Source organism: Prunus mume, linkage group LG8, assembly GCF_029339155.1.
Source record: "Prunus mume cultivar Tortuosa linkage group LG8, ASM2933915v1, whole genome shotgun sequence".
NCBI classification, from domain to species: Eukaryota; Viridiplantae; Streptophyta; class Magnoliopsida; order Rosales; family Rosaceae; genus Prunus; species Prunus mume.
Window position 1 is genome coordinate 16274850 of NC_142705.1, and position 21591 is coordinate 16296440.

At 36.8% G+C, this 21591-nt stretch overlaps 1 protein-coding gene across 1 annotated transcript; it reads left to right on the forward strand.

Moving 5' to 3' along the window:
• Nucleotides 1–2027: 2027 nt before the first annotated feature.
• LOC103339301 (uncharacterized) lies at nt 2028–4088 on the forward strand. The gene is made up of 4 exons (XM_008242569.2): nt 2028–2161; nt 2726–2825; nt 2914–3509; nt 3601–4088. The coding sequence occupies exons 2-4, from the start codon at nt 2768–2770 to the stop codon at nt 3808–3810; spliced, it is 864 nt and encodes a 287-aa protein (XP_008240791.2). The 5' UTR covers nt 2028–2161; nt 2726–2767; the 3' UTR covers nt 3811–4088.
• The last annotated feature ends 17503 nt before the right edge of the window (nt 4089–21591 follow it).

The window sequence follows — 21591 nt, forward strand, 5'->3', positions numbered from 1 at the left end:
TTCTCCTATGCAAGAGGCACCAGTCAGTAGGTGGGCGGGTTGACTCGCACTTCATCGCCATCAACGAAGTCCAAGTTCGTGAAATTGCAATTCCATGGGCTACCCAGTTGAAGGGAGAAGTCCACAGGATAAAGAGAACACCACAAAGTCAAAAGTCAATTCTGCAATCAACGGATATTTCTCCACCTATCGAGGGAGATTTTAACGAGTCCAAGTTTGGCTTTGACTTTCTCTCCTTTCAACAAGTCCGTTGTTTGTTGCTTTCATCAATTTTCTTCATTTTGATTTAAAGTTTTATACTTTCTTCATTTTTTCAATTTTATGTTATGTTTATTTATATGCAAAATAATATAGGGAGATTCACTATTATACCCAATATAGGAGCCCAAATTATAAAAAAACCTTATATGAAATGGATTTTAAAAACACACCCAAAACTCATTTACAACATAAAAAAAAACTTTTAACTTCTTTTAAATTACAAAACTGCCGTTGATTTCTTAAAACAAACTCAATCCCAAAACCTCATAAAAAAGCCCAAAACATTCAATAAGGCATCAAAGTAATTTAATAATCAAAATTAAATTCAATAAGTTTAGCTGTCATTTTTTGGGTTTTTTTATGTATGTTTATAAAAAGGGACATTTTGGAAAAAGCAAAAGGAGAGAGAAAAATTTTAAAAGAAGCAAAAATGAGCAAAAATGCCCTTATTTATTTTTAGATTTCCTAAGGAATCCAATACATTTGCATGTCTTTGATTTGAAAGTTGAGTGGTTTTTTTGTCTTTTTTGAAAAAGTTTTGACTTTTTTCAAAAGTGAAATTTTTTTTATGTCTAAAACCTAAAAAACCTTTATAAAAATTAAATGGTGTAGAGTTTATTTATAATTTTAATGCTAAAAATAGATATATTACTAAATATCTCATTAATATATGACTTGTTTGTTGGGCTGGGTTGTTGTAGATGTCAGAGCAATTCAACCAGGATTTGACTCTATCTAGTAAAATCTTGACTGGCCATTTCTATAATGCATTTGAGTTTACAGGAGGATGGCAAAAGGACGATGTCAACGCAAAAACCATCAGAAAATAAGTTTTTTTTTTTAATATATCAAAATGTGAAATTTTTTTTTTTTCCATCAATAAACATCCCAAGTTATACAATTATGATAATACAAATTTATAAATAAACTCAATCCTAGACATGTATTTATAAAAAAATCCAAGCACTACTTAAACATAGAAACACACCCAAAATCAACCCCAAAGTCAACTTTTTGGGTGTGTTTATAAATGGGTTTTGAGTGTGTGTAATGATGGGTTTTGGGTGTGTTTATATGTTTAAATAGTGCTTGAGTTTTTTTATAATTTCAACCCTCATTTTGGGTGTTTTAGTGAAACTCCCTTATGATAATGAGTTAGTTGATGTAATCTTTTCTTATAGATTTTGGCAAAAATTAAAAATAAAATAAAAATCTTATCATATGTATAACTTGGTCAGATTATTTATCCGAAACAATACCAAACACCTTATAATATTATGGATAAACAGTAAATACTATTCGCAACTATCCTAACCCACATTATGATAATGAGTTAGTTGATGTAATCTTGTCTTATAGATTTTGGCAAAAATAAAAATAAAATAAAAATCTTATCATATGTATAACTTGGTCAGATTATTTATCCGAAACAATACCAAACACCTTATAATATTATGGATAAACAGTAAATACTATTCGCAACTATCCTAACCCACATTTGCTTATCAATGTCTTTTTATATCAATTTAATAATAAAATCTTTGATCAATGGGTGAATAAATCATGAGCCGCATAATATGACCTTTTTTCAAATCTTAACTATTTATTTATTTTTAAAACAAGTTTTTTTTTTTTTTTTTGGGTCTGATTTTTTTTTTTTAAAAAAAACAAGTTCAGATGTGAAAGATAAAGATAAAATGCCATTTTGGTAATTACGTGTTTCAAAAAAGGAGCGTAGTGTAAAGTCATATAAAGTAACCGTTGAACCCCGTTCATCATCTATCGTTTATTTTGAACTGAGCCAGACTAAGAACCAACTTTGCAGCATCTGACCAGTTTTAGAGAATTCGCGTTGTATTCCAAATCGCAAGATATCGACCGCTTACTTGAAACAATTTTGGTGAGTTTTCCCACATTCTTTAGAAATCTGTATGATTTAATCTAATTCATTTATTAGGGTTTAGGTTTGAATTATAATTTGGGAAATTTTTTTGAATTGTAATTTGAATTGTGGTTCTTAATCTCCTAATTGTTTCGGTTTCAAGGAAAAAAGGAGATATAATTTTCCATAGACTCGGTGTTACAGAACTTTTCTGGGATTTGGATTTGGATTTGGATTTGGTGTTCTTGTTTTTCAAATATTTGCACAGTAAAAAAAGAATTTGAATTTAAGATTCAGATGGTACCCATTAGAAATGATTGAAAATGATGGTGAATGGTGATGAGGGATACATATTAGCGATGCAAATAAATAAGAATTTGGTGTTTTTTTTCAATTGCCATTTGAGGTTCGTAATTTTCTAAGATCTTGGATTCTGGATAGTATTTCTTTCACTTCAGTTTAAGTGTTCAATTAGTTTTAGAATTCTGGATATGTATTTCTTTATCTAAGGCCACATCTTTTATGGAAGTTGGTGATGTGAAGGATTGTTCTAAGTGTTTTTATTTTCATTTGTTTCTGCAGTTAGCAGAAAATTAAATCTAAAAGTGGGTACAGAAAACAACAATGACATCACAAGTTGGTCGTGTGATTCACGATCAGAACCTTAATGCTCAATCTAATGGTACTTCTCAAGCCTACCAATTATTTTCTTTCTTGCCTAAAATTCTTGTTAGGCTATTTTGGTGTAACCCTTATAACATGTATCACAGGTGCTTCTGTTGTGGGAAAGGCTGATACAGTTAAAACACAAAGGAAAGGAGGCCTTGGTGGAAAGAAATCGCTCGGTGATTTATCCAATTCCGGGAAGCCTGCATTCAGTCAGGTATCGAAAAAGCAGCATTCCAAGAATTTTGCCACAGGAGCTTCTATTGTGGGAAAGGGAGATGTTTTTAAAACACAAATGAGAGGGCTTGGTGGAAGGAAACCGCTTGGTGACATATCGAATTCGGGGAAGCCTGTTCTCTCCCAGGCATCAAAAAAGCAGCCTTCCAAGAATTTTCCTGTCGTTGAGGAAGTGACCAGCCTTCCTAAAATCGTTCATGATGCAAGCACTAGGAAAGGTGTTTTTAAAGCCTCAGAGAAAGTGCAGACCCATAGTAGGAATACGCTATCTCACATTTCAAACTCAGTGAAACCAAATCTGCAGAAGAACCATAGCATGAAGCTAAAGGTTATGGCAGAAGAACCTCTTTGTCCTAGTGCTATTGCAGAGGAGGGGTTCTTACACAATCATCAAGAATGCATCAAAGCACAGAACAAGGCCATGGACTTGGATCAACTTCTGATGAATTTCAGTGAACTTAAGGCAAGTCTTAATTTCCTTTTTCTTCATTTTCTGCAGTCATTTTGTCGGTTTGGATTTCCTAACAATGTGGTTTTTTGGTCTTTGTTTTCAGCCGGAGAGTCCCTTAAGGTGCAAAAAGTCGGAAGAGATGTCTGAAAATCTTGACCCTCCACCTCCTGCATTTGAATCACCAAAATACTACACTGCATATGAGGATTTTGATGAGCTCTCTGACAAGTTTGATTATCCACCAATTGACTATACTGATTTCCCTTGGATTTCAGAGGACTGTGATTTCAAGTTGATGTCTCCAAATCACTGATTCCCCTGAATTTCCAGACTGTGCTCTATGAAATGCTGCATATGCAGTTCAAGAGAATCAATGAATGTTTTGTAAATTTTGGTTGTTCCATCCATCAACTTAAAATTGATATAGTCAGTCCTTTTAGAGGGTTTGGTTTATGTTAATTGTGTAGAACTCTGTTTGTAGTGTCGCTTGGTTTCTTTTGGCTTTTTTGTTAACTGAGTATTTGAATGTTCATAACTGCTTGTTCCAAAACTTGAAATTGATATAGTCAGTCTTTCTGCTTGTTCCATGAATTTTGGAATTGCCATATGTATTGTCATTATATATAAAATGCCAATTAGATCCTTATTTTTGGACGCTATACCTAATTTAATGGTTTCCTCTTCTAATTCACATATAGCACAATAATTCTCCACCCGCACTCCCCATCGAAGTAAATTATATATAACATTTAAGTTTATTTGGTACATTTAAATGCCAAATACCTCGCCAAACCTTCTAGCCATCGTCTCCGGTACTTGTCATACCCTAGTTGCCATTCCTCTGCATATCGTACTGGTATCCTGACTTGGCCGCATATAATCCCTTCTTGGAAAAGTGCCAAATCAAACGGTCAGGACACCCCATCTTACTAATTGGCATCCCCAAAATCATGGAAGCCTCACGTTTGTCAAACATCACTTTAACCTTCACAGCATTCCACTGATGTGTGTCTTGATCAATTAAGCTACCCACTCTATCTTCTGCATCACCTCTATAGGACAGGGTACAAAAAGGGTGTAGAATCGGCAACCAAGGATGCTCTCGGATTCTAACTGAAGTACCGAGCCCCACCGGCTAATGTAAACCACCTTTAAGCAGGGCCGTCCCTGAGGTTTTGAGGGCCCTGTGCGAAACTTAAATTAGGGCCTCACATAAACTTATACGAAAATACTATAAATTAAAATTTGTCATAACTTAATGTCATAAACAATTTTTTTATAACTAAAAGTCACCATCAATAAACATGTAATGACAATCAGAAATCCAATTCATAAAAATTTAAATGTTTTCATTTGATAAAGTTAAATATTAGTATGTTTGGTACAAATATAAGCTCCTTGTGCCCCTAAAAGGTCCCTTGCTGCCTCCAATAGGCAATTTGTGTTTAATAGGAAAAAAAATTAGCAATCACAAATTAAAGAGTAGTTGCACACAAATGTCATTAACAAATTAGATTATATTGCATTAAACACAAAAGCAACAACAAAAACATACATGACTATCCAAAAATCAATCACATTGTATTTGTTGTCTTTATTTGAATAATTAAAACTATTACGAGAGCTTTTTCCTCAAAAGAAAAAAAAAAACAGAACTAGTACAATACTAATGTCTGAAAATTGATCTTCTTGAATTTTTAAAAGAGAAATCATTAATCAAATGTTCATAATCGAGTTTTTCAAGAAAGATATATATTCCTGGTGGTTAGCTTCGATGTTTCCCTTTTTTTTTTTTTTTTTTTAAAGGTGTTTCTGTTTTTTTTTTAAAATAATAATAATTATGTACAACTTGTTGTTATAATGCCAAAAAAATATGTAAAAAGGCAAATAGCTAACTTCAATAAGAATCGAACTTGGGCGCCTCTTTTAAGTGGAAACACGCTGGGAAGCCAACTCCACCACAGACGCTTTTGTGCAGATACTTAGCACGCTGTTGAGGCCCAAAATCCACGGTTTGGCCCAAATAAATTCTCGGCCCAATGCGGTACCTTATCGAGAAGAAACCTGATTTGGGCACGCGGAAGTTCATCATATGCACTTGTACACATACCACGCCAAGCAAGGAATTATTATTCCGCACCTAATCACGCCACAAGCTTAAGTGGGCCCAAGCCACGCAAGATGCATGGGGCTTGCTTGAGTGGATTGTGGTATGAATGGTAATAAGTTGTCATGAGGCCCATTGATGAGCCGAGAAATGGAGGTTTCGGGTTGCTTGGGAGCCTCAGAACCCAAGCCCATTTCTTAGGCCCAAACATGTGAGTGAGCACAAAGAGAAAATATCTCAACCAAAATAGCCTATTGACTCAACCAAAAGCCCCAACACCTCAAGCCAAACCTTGTTGAGGTTAGCCCATTTATTTTGACAAACCAACCCATTATCTTAGAAGGCCCATACAATTAGAAAAGAGAAGAAGCCAAAGCATCAGCTCCTTGCTGAAAAAACAGAAGCCACGTAGGGAGCAAGATGTACACATATGCAGAGCTGCTGGAAGGCTCCAACATATGGGAAGGAACAATTTCCAAGCACAAAACACCCAAAGAACCAAGGGATATTAACGTGCAAGGTGCCAGGAAGAGAAGCACCCTTCGAACCAGCATACATATCCTAATTCATTCCCCATCGACCTGGCCATGAAAAAAGGAAAGAAAGAAAAGAAGGAGATGGTGGGAATGGAAGACTCCCACTGAAACAGCTGCGGGAAAGGGGGCCTTAAGCTCCCAAAATTCATGATTTTGTTTAAATAGATAGAGGAAATTTCACCAAGATAGAAAAGTCAAGGGAGGAGATGAGAAAGGAATGAAAAGCTTGGCCAAGTTGGGAAGAAACCATTAGGGTTTCTTGGGAAAGGATAGTTTCCCGCAGCTATAAAATGAGGCCTCTTCTACCCAACAAAACCAACTTAGATTTAGAGAGCAAGCTTTCTCTCTTACTTGCAAAAACCCAGCAATTTCATGCACTATTCACCCTTGTTCTCCATTTTCCTCTTCTGGCAGACCACTTTCACATATGTCAGAAGCTTTGTCAAGCTACCAGAAGAACATTGTTCTTTCTTTCTCTCTTCTTAGCCAAATCAGCCTGCAAACCTCTTCTTCCTCACCTTAAACACTCCCATTTCTCCCTAGGAAGCTATATTTTCCTCTTTGGTGCTAAACTTATGCTGATTTTGCTTTCATGCCACAAGTCTCTCATGTCAAGCTAGAAATTTATCTGTAAGCATCAAGAAATCATCTGTAAGCAGCCATTATTTCCGTTGGTGAAGGTAACCAGAACGCTTCCTAAGGCTCTACTGCTCTTTCGAAGTTCTTTTGGGGCTTGATTTTCAAACTCAGGCTCAATGGGCAATTTCTTCCATTTTGCTCTTTATGGCAGCCCAGACCCATAATACCTGTCGGAAGTAAAAAGCCCCTATAGTATATATACAATTCTTATAAATATTATATATATATAATATAAACAAATTTTTTTTTTCGGGGCCCTGTGCGGTGGCGCCACTTGCACCACCCCAGGGCCGAGCACATGCCTACCTTTTAGTACACGTTTCCATCCCAAAGAACACACCCTTCCCTCCTTTGCAACAAGAAAAGATCCACAGGGGAAGTATTTTTCCGTAACACTCGACATTAAAGTGACGTTAGATTCTGAATTAACCTCCGACCAGTTCTAGCTAAAGTGGTTAAATTAAAGCAGATCAAATCCTTAAAACCAAAGTCACCTCTGTGGCAAGTTTGAATAATTTGATCCCCAGAAGCCCAAGGATTGCCCTTCTTCAACATCTGCCCTTCCCACCAAAACTAACCAAGACTCCATTTTATCTCTTTACAAATCCCTATTGGTAACTATTGATACCGTGACTAACCGAGCAACTAGTTAAGCAAGATCAGCCACGTGCCATGCTTTAAGAGGTCATCACCTTAGCCAAAGAAGTCTTACCACAAGTCACAACTCTAAGCAAGGTAGGGAGTCCCACATTGGAAGACTCCAAGAGGCGGAGACTCCCCCTCACCTATAAAAGAAGACCACTCTGTTCTTAGAAAAGGTTCTTTGGTCTTTAGCCTCGGACTCTTGGGCTTTGTACCTTAGGCATTAAGCCTTTTTCCCTTTATCTTTCGGTCTAATCCCCTTGTACAAATGTAAACAAATATTATCATAATGAGAACATCCTTCTCCGTGGACGTAGCCCATCATTCGGGTGAACCACGTATACCTTGTCTTCTGCATGCTTATTTACTTTGCTTATGTTGAATGTCACTAACTGCCGAAGGTAGCCTCCTGCTTTGCCTCCCAAAGGCATATACACATACTGAAGGCCCACGTCTTAACACACCATCCACCACTCCACATCTATCCAAGTTGAACTCCATTTTGAGCATCAACAGTAACTTATTGAAATACATCATATAATTTGGCATTGCCATTGCAAATGCCTTAACTAGAATCTCTTTCCCAGCCGGCAATAAGAACTGCTTTGACAGACCTGACCCAAATTCCACTTTGGAATCTGAACCGAGCCTTGTGCATGTCCAACACTGGTAGGTGCCGAGCACACCTGTCCAAATTGCTCTTCTAACGAAACCTAAAGTTTCTTTAGAGTTTGACTTCTGCCAAAAATTTGGCAGAGTCTCTCATGTAAATTGCTCGTTTCCCAAATTTTTCACATGTACAACAAGCAATTTAAATATCCACAATCGCTCAGCATGCACAATATATAATTCAAGCAACCAACATCAAATCTTTATGGCCTTAGGCCTCTTGAAAACAAATAAAATGTTCTGCCAATAGAAACGGATCCAAACTTTTGAAACAACACGAATACGTTAATAGATTCGAAATAATTTAACTGAACAACTTTTCAATCATTTGGTATCACGACTGCACCTAGTAATCTCTAGGTTGCCTACATACCCTTAACCAGGGATCAAGCCACACGTAGTTCTTTCACATTTCACATTTGCACTTGTATATATTCATCAATTGTTATTTTTCAATGAAATTTGCAAATCAAACTATTGAAATTCAAGCATGGGTTGTTGATTTCAGCACAATGTTCCACTCATCCCATACAAGCTTATACAAATATATATTTAATTACTTATTACAGAAAAGTAGCAACCGAGAAAATTATTAAAATAGCACTGAACCCATGAAACCTAAATGTCATTACCAACAATTTAAATAAAAACCTGCTTCCCTCTTTCTCATGTAACAACAAATTCATTACTCAAGAAAATAATTATGAATTGTATGAACTCTTGAAAACTTAGAAATCCTCAACCTTTGTCTCACACATTGGAAAATATGTATTAAAGCTTTTACCAATAAATATCAAGATAAAATCACAAATTTTAGTTTAAACATCTCATTTACTCTCCACCTAGGTGTACCCCCATTTATATTCCGTCAATTCCTTTAATATGCCGTCAATTCCGATAAGATTCCATCAATTCCATGATTTTCTATTTAATTCCTACAATATACCGTCAATTCCTTGTGTCACATAATATGACACATCCTTGCAGGTCTCGGGAACACAAAGTCATCTCGAGCTGCATTCCTTGCAGGCCTCAGTGACACAAAGTCATCTCGAGGTGCATTCCTCGAAGGCCTCGATGACACAAAGTCATTCTGAGCCGTAATCCTCGTAGAACTCGGGGGACCTGTAGTCAGCCCGAGAACACACATCCTCACACCACACGGTTCAGGCGTCCACGAAACTCATGGGGCAATGTCATAAATGACCAATCTATTTCAAAGGCAACTGGGGAGGGGGTACTCTGAGGTGGGTTTGAAAACCATATTCTGAACTTGTCTTGAAATTCGTCTTATTTCACAAATCATACTTAAATTCTTTTCTCAACTTTCTAGAAATTAGTTCTCAGCTACCTTAAAATTTACATTACATACTGTTGAGATCTAGTGTCCATAATTCCGCATTTTCCCCTACTGAGTATATATATATATATATATATATATATAATCTTAATAGTAATGGATAATTAAATAAATAATAAATAGATAAATAATTAAATAACCACAACCCCTAGAGATTTCCCCATTTCCAATAATGCATAATCTTCAAATATCGGAAATAACGTTTAGGAATACCATAAAATACTATAATATAATCACAAATATCAAAGCAATAGAAATATTCACAATTAGCAATCTATATATATAATATATATATATACACACTATATATATATATATATATATATACCTATATATTTTCATTCCATATTCATGTAAACCCATAATAGGTTTCATGGTAATTTAATCAATGAAAAGTAATAACCTTTAAAGAAAATCTCATATTGAATCAATTTCCAATCTAAACCCACTATACAAAAAGTTCCATATGATAACATAAAGACAAATCCCAAAATCCCTCCAAAATCAACATAGCTCCACTAACAGTTAAGACTCGTTAATAAGGTAGTTCTAGTACTTCCCAAAGGGTGAAGTTACCTCAGAAGACTCGGTCAACCGAGGGGTCAAACTATCAAAACATGGTCAATCTGGCCCGCCGGGCCCACGACCTCCGATTTCCGATCCGAAGATTCCAATGAGTTCCACAAGGTTTACTAAGCATGTCCTGCAAGTTTGGTTCAAATCGAACGGTCGGATCGTATGATCGGACGATTATTGTTTACCACAAACTTTAAGTTATTGAATCGGAACATCCGGGCTCCGATTCACGATCCGCGAATTCTAACCCTCCTAGGAATGCCTAGATCAACATGTTGAACTTGGATAATGCTTAATATGCGATATCCGATCGATGGTCAAACGGTCACCAAATTCATATCCGAGCATACCGTTGTGCTCAGAACGACATGGGGAACATTTTTAGGATAAAAACCCAACCTTGACACCCCGCCGACAAGCCGCCACCGCCAGCGGGTGTATTGAGTAATTTTCCGTCGATCGAAAAACTCCAAACCGCCGGCCAAGACTAATACCTACATGATCAGAACATTAAGGGGAGTAACTTTATATATTGGCTCGACAATCAATTCCACCTTTAAAGCCCTCGAACGAAGCTTTCTATCTCTTGAAAAACCTATAAATTCTAGGTTTGAATTCGACGGTTTTGGGATGAAATCAAGTCGGGTCTTCGAGGAAATATACAAAGGGAAGGTAGGGAAGTGTTTTGGAAGTGATTGGGTGGCTGGTAGTGGCCGGAGTTGGCCGGAGATGGCTGAAAATTCTGAAGAATATTTTGGCAGATTTTTGGCTCTTTTTTCGATCGTTTTTCCGGTTTTCTTGCTTGAATTTGGGCCTAGAAATTGGTATTAATGGAAAGAGGAGAGAGAGAGGAAGAGTTAGAAAGTTGTGGCACCAGATTTGGTGGCTAGACGGAAGAGAAATCAGTGTTTGAAAAATGGCTGTTCGTCAAATTCGCGAGAGAGAAGAAATCTGGGTTTAAAAATCTGAACTTCGAAAAATTTACGATTATGCCACTGAACTTCTTTTGATCGTAACTTCTTCGTTACAACTCCGATTTGAGCCCACTATGTGTCTACGGACTCATTTCGACGTGTTCTACACAACAGTATCACTGAAATCCCCAAATTCCTTCCCCAATCAAAAGTCAACTTTAAACCATTAAAATATTCCGAGATAAAATTGTCTTTTACTTGAATAAATTAATAATTAAAAATTAGTTTAAGTTCGGGTTATTACATGCTCCGCCCACCCTTTCACTCTCCCTTGGGATTTGCTTGACTTTTACTCTTAAGTTTGGCACCTCATTAAAAAATCATTTGAAGGCTAGTAAATTGACACCACATATATTACAAAACAAAAACTTAAAACAAGAAGTTTACGTTCTCTTCTCTCTTCAAATCAGGTTTTCAAATTAGGTTCAATTTCTGGATTTTTAGACCAAGTTTTAAAATGGCTCTTTTAAGGATTTTAATTTTAGGAATCCATAATTAAAATCCTTAATCCAGCAATTTTAGTTTCTTCCTCATTCGATCCTATAGTTTCTAACAACTATTTTTTCTCATAAATTTGAGCTTTATTTATCGTCTTCTCCTCTAATTCAATCGTCACATATCTTCTTCGTCTGACCAACCTTAATTATTACAACTTCTTGCATATTTCTTGAACCCTAACTCCTAATTTTCAACTCCAGACATCCAATTGTCATCTATGGCTTCCTCATGAACCCATGGCAGTAGTTTTGAATCCACTGCCCACGCTCATATTTCTGGTCAAGATGTCAAAGAGCATGCCAGAAAAGTTCATGAGGCTTTTGGTGATTATCTAAACAAAGGTTTTGATGAAGCCAGTTCGTGCACTGTTCATGGTCAATCACTTCTGGGTGGTCGATTCCTTAAAGAACTTCCTGTTGAATTTCAAGATTTGATAAAGAAGGCTATCATAGCACCACTCTACTATCAATAATACAATCTAGACTTCACTCTTGGAATAACAAGTATATGAGCAGAGCATTTCCCAAAAGGTAGCTCAATTAAATGGGTTGACTAAATTAAATATTTAGAAGGGGTTGTTTATACTATAATCAACCGAGCATATTTGGCACTAAGGAACAGAGCGCGGACAGATCCATAGCCTGTTGAAGGTAGGACACTTGCTGGGAATCCCTAGATAACCAATGACCTCATTATCTCAGCTATCAAAGACACCTTCCTCCAATGCGCCAATTACCAGCCGAAGGTTATTGCCAAAGCTCTCAATTACATAACCTAAGCCTTAGACACATGTCATCACCACGACAACTTACACACATCGAGACTTTGTGAAAACTCCCACCTTTACCTCTCCATAAAAGAGGAATTGTGCCCAAGTAAAAAGAGTAACTACTTTTCACCTTTACTATTACTCTGCCGCCAAAATTACTGTGTACCCCACATTTATTGACTTAAGCATCGGAGAGCATTTGACAAGTACCACACCGATGTTTGAAGCTTAACGATTGCTTATTCCATCTTTCTTTTGCAGGATTACTTTGCGACCGAAGGACCCGCCTTGCCGAAAGTTCTCAATTCCCTTTGTCCTTCTAAAGACACCATACTTCCTTTATCTAAGTTGACACCCGATTTTTGGCATCAACAGTTTGACGCCGTCTATGGGAATCGACTTTTAAATCTCACATATCTACTAATTTCGCTGGCTCTTTCACCTATTCGACCATGTCGCCTCCTCAGTCCATTACACTCTAAAATTCCAAGCGAAGCTAACCTTGGCACTCCACATCACACCCCCCATGTGGAGTCCTCCAGACGAAAATCTTCGACCGATATGCATCTCCAAGGCGAAGTGGAGTGACTTCGTGCCGACATTGCCAAAATGACGAAGAACTACTACCACCTCCGTACCAAGAATGTCGAGTTGCAGCATGAGTGTCAAACTTTAAAGTTTAACTGAGAGAATACTCACCACCAAATTGCCCAACCAACTGGCTGTCTCCTTTCACAATGCTCTAACGCAGCCTAAGCTTGAAAATGCAAAGGCCACCTTCATCCTGAAGCAACCAAGTCACGACCTCTCCAAATTTCCCACCAAGGGATCGGCCTCATGCCCCAACCAAGATTTACAAAGATTGCCGGGATTGTATCTCGGAGCTCCAGCCAAAGCCCATTTCGATTCTTGTAGATCTCGACGATCCACGAGTCACTAATCTTGGCCCTTCGCTGAAGCCCACTCGTCTCCCTACCTGGGAGGAGGTTGGTGACTCTGAAGATTAGGAACCTTATCACTATGAGCATTGGGAACCTTACCAATTTGAAGCTTTCGAAGAAAAGGAAACCTATCCATCACTACCCCCTCAGAACCACAAACCTTTGGCACCCGACGCCCTTCCTCATACCAATCTCGCCATGCGAATTTTATTTGAGAAAGTTCGTCGTCTCGAGCATGAGCAACAACACAGCCATCAACCTATTTAGACAAAGCCATGCCCTGGTCCCTTTACCGAACGTATCCTCACCTATCGATAGGAAAAAAACGTTCAGCCACTTCGTATTGCCTTCTACATGAGTAAGGAAGAACCCCTGACCTACATCCACTCTTTCCAATCTGCCCTAGGATGCAAGGGTCTTAGTGATGAGGGCATATGCCTCATTTTTTCCTCTACCCTCACTGGAGCTGCCTTGAACTAGTTCTATCGGCTGAACCCTAGAACTATCAACTCTTTCGACTGCCTGAAGCAAACCTTCTTGGACCATTTCATGATTCAAAATGATCGTTTGTATTTCGCGGACAATCTATACTTGATTCGTGAAGGTGAAGACGAACCCTTTTGGGAATATGTTGCCCGCTTTAGACACGAATATTCCCTTTGCCAAAAGGCAGATAACCGTGCTGCTTTCGAAGCCTTCAAAAGTGGCCTTCATGAATCCAACTTCCGATACTTGGTCTATAGTAACCCGTGAAACACCTATGCCGAATTAATGAAGCAAGCTGCCATCCATGCCAAGGTTGAATATTTCAACTCTAAGCATAGCTTTGTTGGCCAATCATAAACTACCTTTGGCAGCCCACCACAATCTTCGGCACCTCTCGACCCCTTATACCCTCTTCATCGAGTAACAACCCATTCGAAACCCACCCATTACCCTCCTACCAATAACACCCAGGATGGTCAACACTTCAGAAGAAAGGATGGCTATGAACGACCCTTTAGCAATGGTAAACGAAGCAGTCACTTCAACAACTATCACCCTGGTGGCACAAACCCTTACAAGACAAACGATCGTGCCCATCTCCCTCTTGCATCAAAGCCTAGGTTTGAAGTTTTCACAATGCTCAACACCACTTAAGAGCAGGTTCTAGTTAATGAAGCAATTATCATAACCCAGCTCCCTACTCGAAGACCCACCAACAAGCCTATGCCACACATCGGTGTCTTTTGCCACTTCCACCAATTCAGTGGCCATGATACCAAATATTATATAGCCTTGTGAAATATCACTGAATACTCATTCACGAAGGCAAGTTAGATAAATACATATGCAACGCTCCCACTATACCACACCCCCACTAGCGTTAGATCAACATGATCTCCACTATCAGTGGTGGCCCTACTTTGGCTGGCACATCTAACAACTCCATCAAGCATAGATGGCAGCTATCAGTGGTGGCCCTACTTTGGTTGAAGATGCCCAAGGCTGGTTGGGCACCTATAACCTTAAGTGCAGAAGAAGAGCGTGGTGTCATTTTTCCCCATGATGACCTGCTGATCATTCGGGGTAGATATTTCTAACTTCAATGTTGGCCGTATCTTGGTCAACACAGGTAGCTCAGTGAGTGTCATGTTTGCCGAGGCCTTCACCGAACTTCAAGTCCCTAACAACTTGCTTGACTGAAGCATCACACCTCTGGTAAGCTTCTCTGACGATGTTGTCCAACCCATTGGGAGTATTCACCTACCCATAGCCATTGGTTGAGCACCCTAGAGGGCCATGGTCACCACCCCATTCCTAATCGTAGATTGCCCTCAGCATACAATTTCATCCTAGGACGACCAGCTTTGGCCAAAATGAGAGTATTCATTTCTACTCACATGCTAATGCTGAAGTTTCCTACCCTCCATGACATGGGCACGGTGCAAGGAGACCAACTCGATGCCTGGAGTTGTTAAACTTTGGCAATCAAATCCACCAACCAGCCCCTACAAGCTAGTAACGAACGCCCTAAAGATCCCAAAGAAGAATCTGTCACCCCTCAGGCCGAACAAGTGGAAGATCTTAAACTTGTAAACCTCTATGATCACTTTCGAGATAAGCAAATGATCACTTCCGAGAAATATGAAGCCATGAAGAATGAAGTCGAGAAGCTACATAGCATCAGCTTCATTAAGGAAGTAGATTATCCCTCCTGGCTGGCGAACGTGGTAATGGTTCATAAGCCTAAGAAAGGTTGGCACATGTGTGTAGACTATACTAACCTCAACCGTGCTTGCCACAAGGATAGCTTTCCTCTCCCCTGCGTCAACTAGCTTGTTGAAGCAATCGCAAGCCATGAACCCCTCAGACTTTGTGGACGCTTATTCGGGGTACAACCAAATCTTCATGCACCCTAAAGATCAAGCTCACACATCATTCATCACGGATCAAGGGCTATACTGCTACAAAGTGATGCCCTTTGGCCTAAAACATGATGGGGCTACTTACTAGTGCCTTGTCAACCACCTCTTCGCCTCCCAGATAGGACTCACCATGGAGGTATACGTGGATGACATGTTAGTAAAGAGCCGAATGGCAAGACAACATATCCTCAACCTCTCCACTATGTTTGACGTGTTGAAACATTACAACAGACACCTTAATCCCACCAAATGCGCCTTTGGCGTAGCTTCAGCCAAGTTCCTTGGCTTCATGATCAACCAGAGAAGCATTGAAGCTAACCTTGAAAAAATCCAAGCTATCTTGGATATGAAGGTGCCGAAGACAGTAAAGGATATCCAGAGCCTTATCGGAAGTGTCGCAACTCTGACCAGGTTCATCTCCAAGTTTTTGAATGCTCAAGAGCACATAAGAAAAACTTTAAAAAACTTGAACCAACCCTGCATCTGATTTTGAAAAATATGCAGTTTCAGTTTTTTAATGAAAACAAATGGTTAAGATCTAAGAGAAAAGCAAGTTGGTATATATAGGAATTTTGAAAACTAGTTTCAAAATAATACCAAGAAGATGAGTGGCTAGGGGTGAAAGTAGAAAGAGCCGTTGGGTTCTTAAAATCCACAAGAGTTTAAAAGTCAACATCTGTGAAAAGAAATTTTTTTTGAGAAAAGATAAACGACGATATGGATTGACTCCAACAAATATGGATCAGTACAAAACAAGAAGGATTTCTCGAAGGATTATGTGAACAGTTCCGTGGGATGATACAAAGAGAAATATTGTAGCAAGTACAAAATTTGAAAGATAGACCAATACAAGTGTGAATGTATTAATACAAGTGAGAATGTATTAATCCTTGTGATTGTTGCACATGATTTTACCTTTTGAATTGCAATGAGGAGACTTGGAAGTCCTTTAACCCATACTGATTCTAACTTATAATCTAAGTAATGTTACACTAGTTTTGTTGGTTTAAGAGATGAGCCAAAATATAATGTTAGCCAAATATAATCCTTATAGTGAGGCTAATTTCACATAGAGCCACTACATCCCTCTCTTTGTAGTGGAAAGATAACGGGTATAAAAAAAAAGAATAATCCATTTTATCGACACTGGATTTCAATTTCAAGTTTGATTCTATCATTCTCTCATTGCACCAGGTTTAGTTTAGTGAAAAAAAGCCTTAACTTGTAGACAGGAGGTCTTAGGTTTGAACCCCTATGACATCTTTGTTTTGTGTGTGTGTGTGTGAGAAATTTACGTCCTCATAGTATAGACTATATCACTTGTACTCAAAAGTTTGATTCTATCGTTACAATTTTCATAATGTATCAGATTTGGTATGTTTCAAGAGCAACAACATATCTTTCTTTTTTTCTTTTTTTTTTTACAACATTTAATTTGGGTTTTTGGGCATGAGGATTGATATTTGATTTTGAAATAATTAATAGATGAGTTTTTTTGGTATTAAAGTTGAGAGAGAGAGAGAGAGAGAGAGAGAGAGAGAGAGAGAGAGAGAGAGAGAGAGAGAGAGAGATGACAAGGTGGAGGTGGAGGTGGCTGTGGAGAGAAGGCTAGGGATGGGAGGTCATGGCTGTGGGACTAGTCGGGAAAGGTTATGGAGGGTTAATTGTGAAAGTTTGAGATGCACAATCAAGTCCAACGGGGAAACAATAATTAAGCCAAAAAAAAAAAAAGAATTCAATAAAAACAAGAAGTGGACCCAAAAGAAAAAAAAATAGAGACATTGACTTACATTTAGGGGTGGGCATTTAAACTGGTGAACCGAGTCGCTTTGGATCAGTTATCGTCTCGATTCTTGTCTTGGAAAAATCAGTTTAAACCGAACCAGACCGATTATGTTAAGTTTACTTATTCATTTATATCCAAAATTATTAGTAAGCCTAATTAATATTTAAATAACATTAGGGCTCATTTAGGAGTGCTTCTTTCAGAAGTGCTAAGGTCAATAACGCTTATGCCAATAGCGCTTCTACAAAGAAGCAATTTGTCATTTGGCTGTCACATGTAAACATACTTTTACACTACATAAAAGTGCTTTTGATATTTTGTTGAGTTTTTGATTGCCATAGTAAAAGCAGTTTTATAAGAAACATAGAATTTAAAAAAATAAAATTAAAACACGACTTAACAAAATTATAAGAATTGCAAAATGAAAAATATGAACTTCAACAAGTATAATTTATAATCATTTTTTTGAAAATAAAAATGGAATTAACTAGACATAATCCATCTCTCGTCCATGGGCTAAATTTTGTTCTTCAACCATCTCTTCCCCTCAAGTAACCCCAGCCTCGCCAGAGGGAAATAGCTCATCATCGTCATTATAAGGTTAAAACTCTTGATCTGTCATTGAATGACATCTTATAAATTTGTGAAGAGCCATTGAAGCAACAACTATTTGTATTTGCTTTTTCATAGGAAAGTTATGCATATGTCGTAGCATTCTCCAACTATTTTTCCAAACACCGAAAGTTCTTTCAATTGTGCTTCCTAGGGATGAATGCCTATGGCTAAATATTTCTTTATTCCCTCTTGGTTGACTTCCATGTCGAAACTTAGGAAGATGATATCGATCACCCTTATATGCCCCTAAATATCCTTTCATGTGTTGATAGTCTACATCCACTAGATAATATTTACTTATAATAACAAAGAATAACATGAATGTTATGGCAAGAAGATTTGATTGTAAGTGATGAAAAGGAACAACATGAATGTTATGGCATGTTCATAGTCCAAAACCATGTTATGTAATGTTTTGGATAGGTCGAGTAAGGTTCAAGTGATGAAGATTTGATTGTAAGTGATGAAAAGGAACAAAGGTTTTGAAGCTCTAAGGCACAAGATTGTCTCAACTCATTATTAGGAAAAGTAAGTTTGACTTAGAGACCATGCATATGCATTCATACGTGGTTAGACGTTTTATTTGTGCATTAGGTAACTTGATCTTAAAGTGCTTATAATTGCATGCCATTTTAGTATCATGTTCATCAAGATATTAGGTTTCTTATGTAAACATTTCTGGTCCAAATTCACACTTTTGAAAGGTCGCGCTAGAGTGGCGGACAGAGAATTTCACTTTCTTTTTTTGTTTTGGAGAGTTTTAAATTGTTTTTTTCTTCCTAATTTTTTTGGAACACATATGGTTGGCATTAGTTTCCTAGAAGCACTGGCCATGTTTTTATTTGTTTATTTTTTTAACTCTATAAATACTTGGTTAGATAAGAATGGACTTTGGAGGAGTAAAATTATGTCATTATCCTTGTAAACACAACTGAAAATCTTATAATCTATGAGAAAACTTGTAAACTTTCTACTTTTATACTTGTTTTTCTTGACTTTTAATCCTAACAATGTACTATAAAATCCATGGCCATGTTAGGAAAAGAATATAAATTTATAGTACTTCGTGGATGTCTACAGAAGTACAACCATGTAACATAGAGTTCAACAATTAATATAGTTTATTTTATAAATTGATTTCAACCAATTACATAGACAAAACTTGAGGTGAAATTTTTTTATAGATAAAGACTTTCAAGCTCTCAAATAAATGTTGATGCGCATTCACCAATTCTATGAATAAAAAAATTAAAACTATCAACTTCAATTGATTTTTAAAAACTAGGCATAAAATACGGAGGAATTAACCATAACTTGCTATCACTACTACAAAAAAGGCAAAAGACAACGGGAATTCACCGTCGTGTATTCGGTTTTCAAACCGTCGTGAAATCGACCGACATCTATTTAGGTGTCAAACTACGACGGCTTTTCACCGTCGTTATTTATCTATAACGACGATGGTTTTTAAAGAAAATCATCGTTGTTTAGAGGTAAAGATCGTTAATTATAGGAGAAAAGACGACTGTTTTTAATAAAACCATCATGTATTGTATGTAAAGAGGACGATTTTTTATGAAAACCGTCATGAATTGTTTATAAAGACGACGGTTGTTTTATAAAAACTGCCATCTTTACATTCAATAGACGACCTTTTAAAAAAGGTCCTCTTTACTTAACAATAGACAACCCTTTTTAAAAAAAACCGTCATCTTTACATATAATAAACGACCATTTTTAAAACAAAACTGTCATCTTTACTTCATAATAGACGATGGTTTTTATAAAAAGCGTCATCTCTACATATAATAGACGACGGTTTTTATAAAAAACGTCATCTTTACATATAATAGACGACCCTTTTTTATAAAAATCATCATCTTTACCTATAATAGACGATCTTTTTTTATAAAAACGATCGTTAATTATCTGTAAAGACCATGATTTATTATAAAAACCGTCATCTAATAAGTTTCCAAACTGCTACATTTTAGTTATTTTTGATTTCCTATGATGCTATACAAGGATTTTAACTAGAAAACCAACCATAATGCTTTATTAATGAATATATGCACTCAAAAATAATTTCTTTCATAAAACTTGAAGATTCAATAGTTATTACATAGTTAACCAATCTTTATTCTACAACAAACATAATTCCTAACAAGACTTACATACTCCTAATCCAAGCATTCCTCATCCAAACATACAAATGATGCACAACTGAAGTCTCCTCCATCATCCCTGTAAATAAATCAAAATGACAAAGAGAGAAAAAAAAAGCTAAGATTATAAACATAAAAAATTATGTGGAAGAGAAATTTTACCATTGGTCCATATTTCCATTGAAAACTTGTAAAATGAGCATAAAAAAGACCATCGAGAACCTGCAAATTTTCAACAACAAAAAAACATACGACTCACATAGAAAACCTGCAAAAGAAAAAGTTATAAATCTGCAAGCTTCCTCCTCATCTCCTGATAACCAAATCAGAAAATCTAAAAAGAAACCAGAAATATAAAAAAATATGTAAACAAACCAGACAAATCAAGAGAGACAAAATCTGAAATTAGGGAAACAAAGAACATACCAGAAACGCAAAGAGACTAATCCAAAATTCACTAGCAAGATATAGAAGGGTATTAAGAGATTAGGTGACTTTCAAATCAAACCTTTCAACCAGCTTTGATTCTCAAATACAGAACATCCCTCTACATCTTATGGATCTGCAAAGACCTCAATCTCTCAACTCCTTCATTGATATCGATTTTTTGATGATTTTGTAGAGAGTTTCATGATGGTGTTTTAGAGAGTGCAGGAGGGTTTCAAGGAGGGAGAGATAAGGTTTTGAGACGGGGGAAAATCTGAAAATTTGTCTAGCGTGAATTCACTTAAGTATACTTTTTTTAGCGTGTTTTAAAAAACGATGCTTGTTAATGAGAGATAAGGTTTTCAAAGACGGGTGAAAATTTGAAAATTTGTCGAGCGCGAATTCACTTAAGTGGCCATTTTTTAGCGTGTTTTAAAAGAAAACGTTTTTAAAAAAAAATTGTCATCTTTACATTTAATAGACGACGGTTTTTATAAAAAGCGTCATCTTTACATATAATTATAATAGACGACGGTTTTATAAAAAGCGTTATCTTTACGTATAATAGACGATGGCTTTATAAAAGCGTCATCCTTACATATAATAGACGACGGTTTTTTTTATTATAAAAAGCGTTATCTTTACTTCATAATAGATGACCATTTTTTAAACAAACCATCATCTTTACATATAATAGACGACACTAGTGGATACCACAAAATCTTATGTTATATTTCACGAAAGTATAAATAAACTATTAATTGTTAGTGAATATATTGTTTTGATGGAATACGCATTTTAAGAAACTAGTTTCAATGATCCAACCATCAAACTTGTTTGTTTATACTTTGAGATCATATGCGCCAAAAATTGAAAAAAATAAACATTCAGAGATCAAGTAACGGGACAAAAAATTGCGACGATTATAAATGAAAAATTATGATTTAACGGTTATTTTAACTCCGATTTTGATGATTTTTTAC

Bases quoted from the DNA above. Each gene is read 5' to 3' on its own strand.
- LOC103339301 (XM_008242569.2), top strand. From the start codon at position 2,768: ATGACATCACAAGTTGGTCGTGTGATTCACGATCAGAACCTTAATGCT. The intron at 2,826-2,913 runs GTACTTCTCAAG...CATGTATCACAG, and splicing joins CCTTAATGCTCAATCTAATG to GTGCTTCTGTTGTGGGAAAG. The intron at 3,510-3,600 runs GCAAGTCTTAAT...CTTTGTTTTCAG, and splicing joins TGAATTTCAGTGAACTTAAG to CCGGAGAGTCCCTTAAGGTG.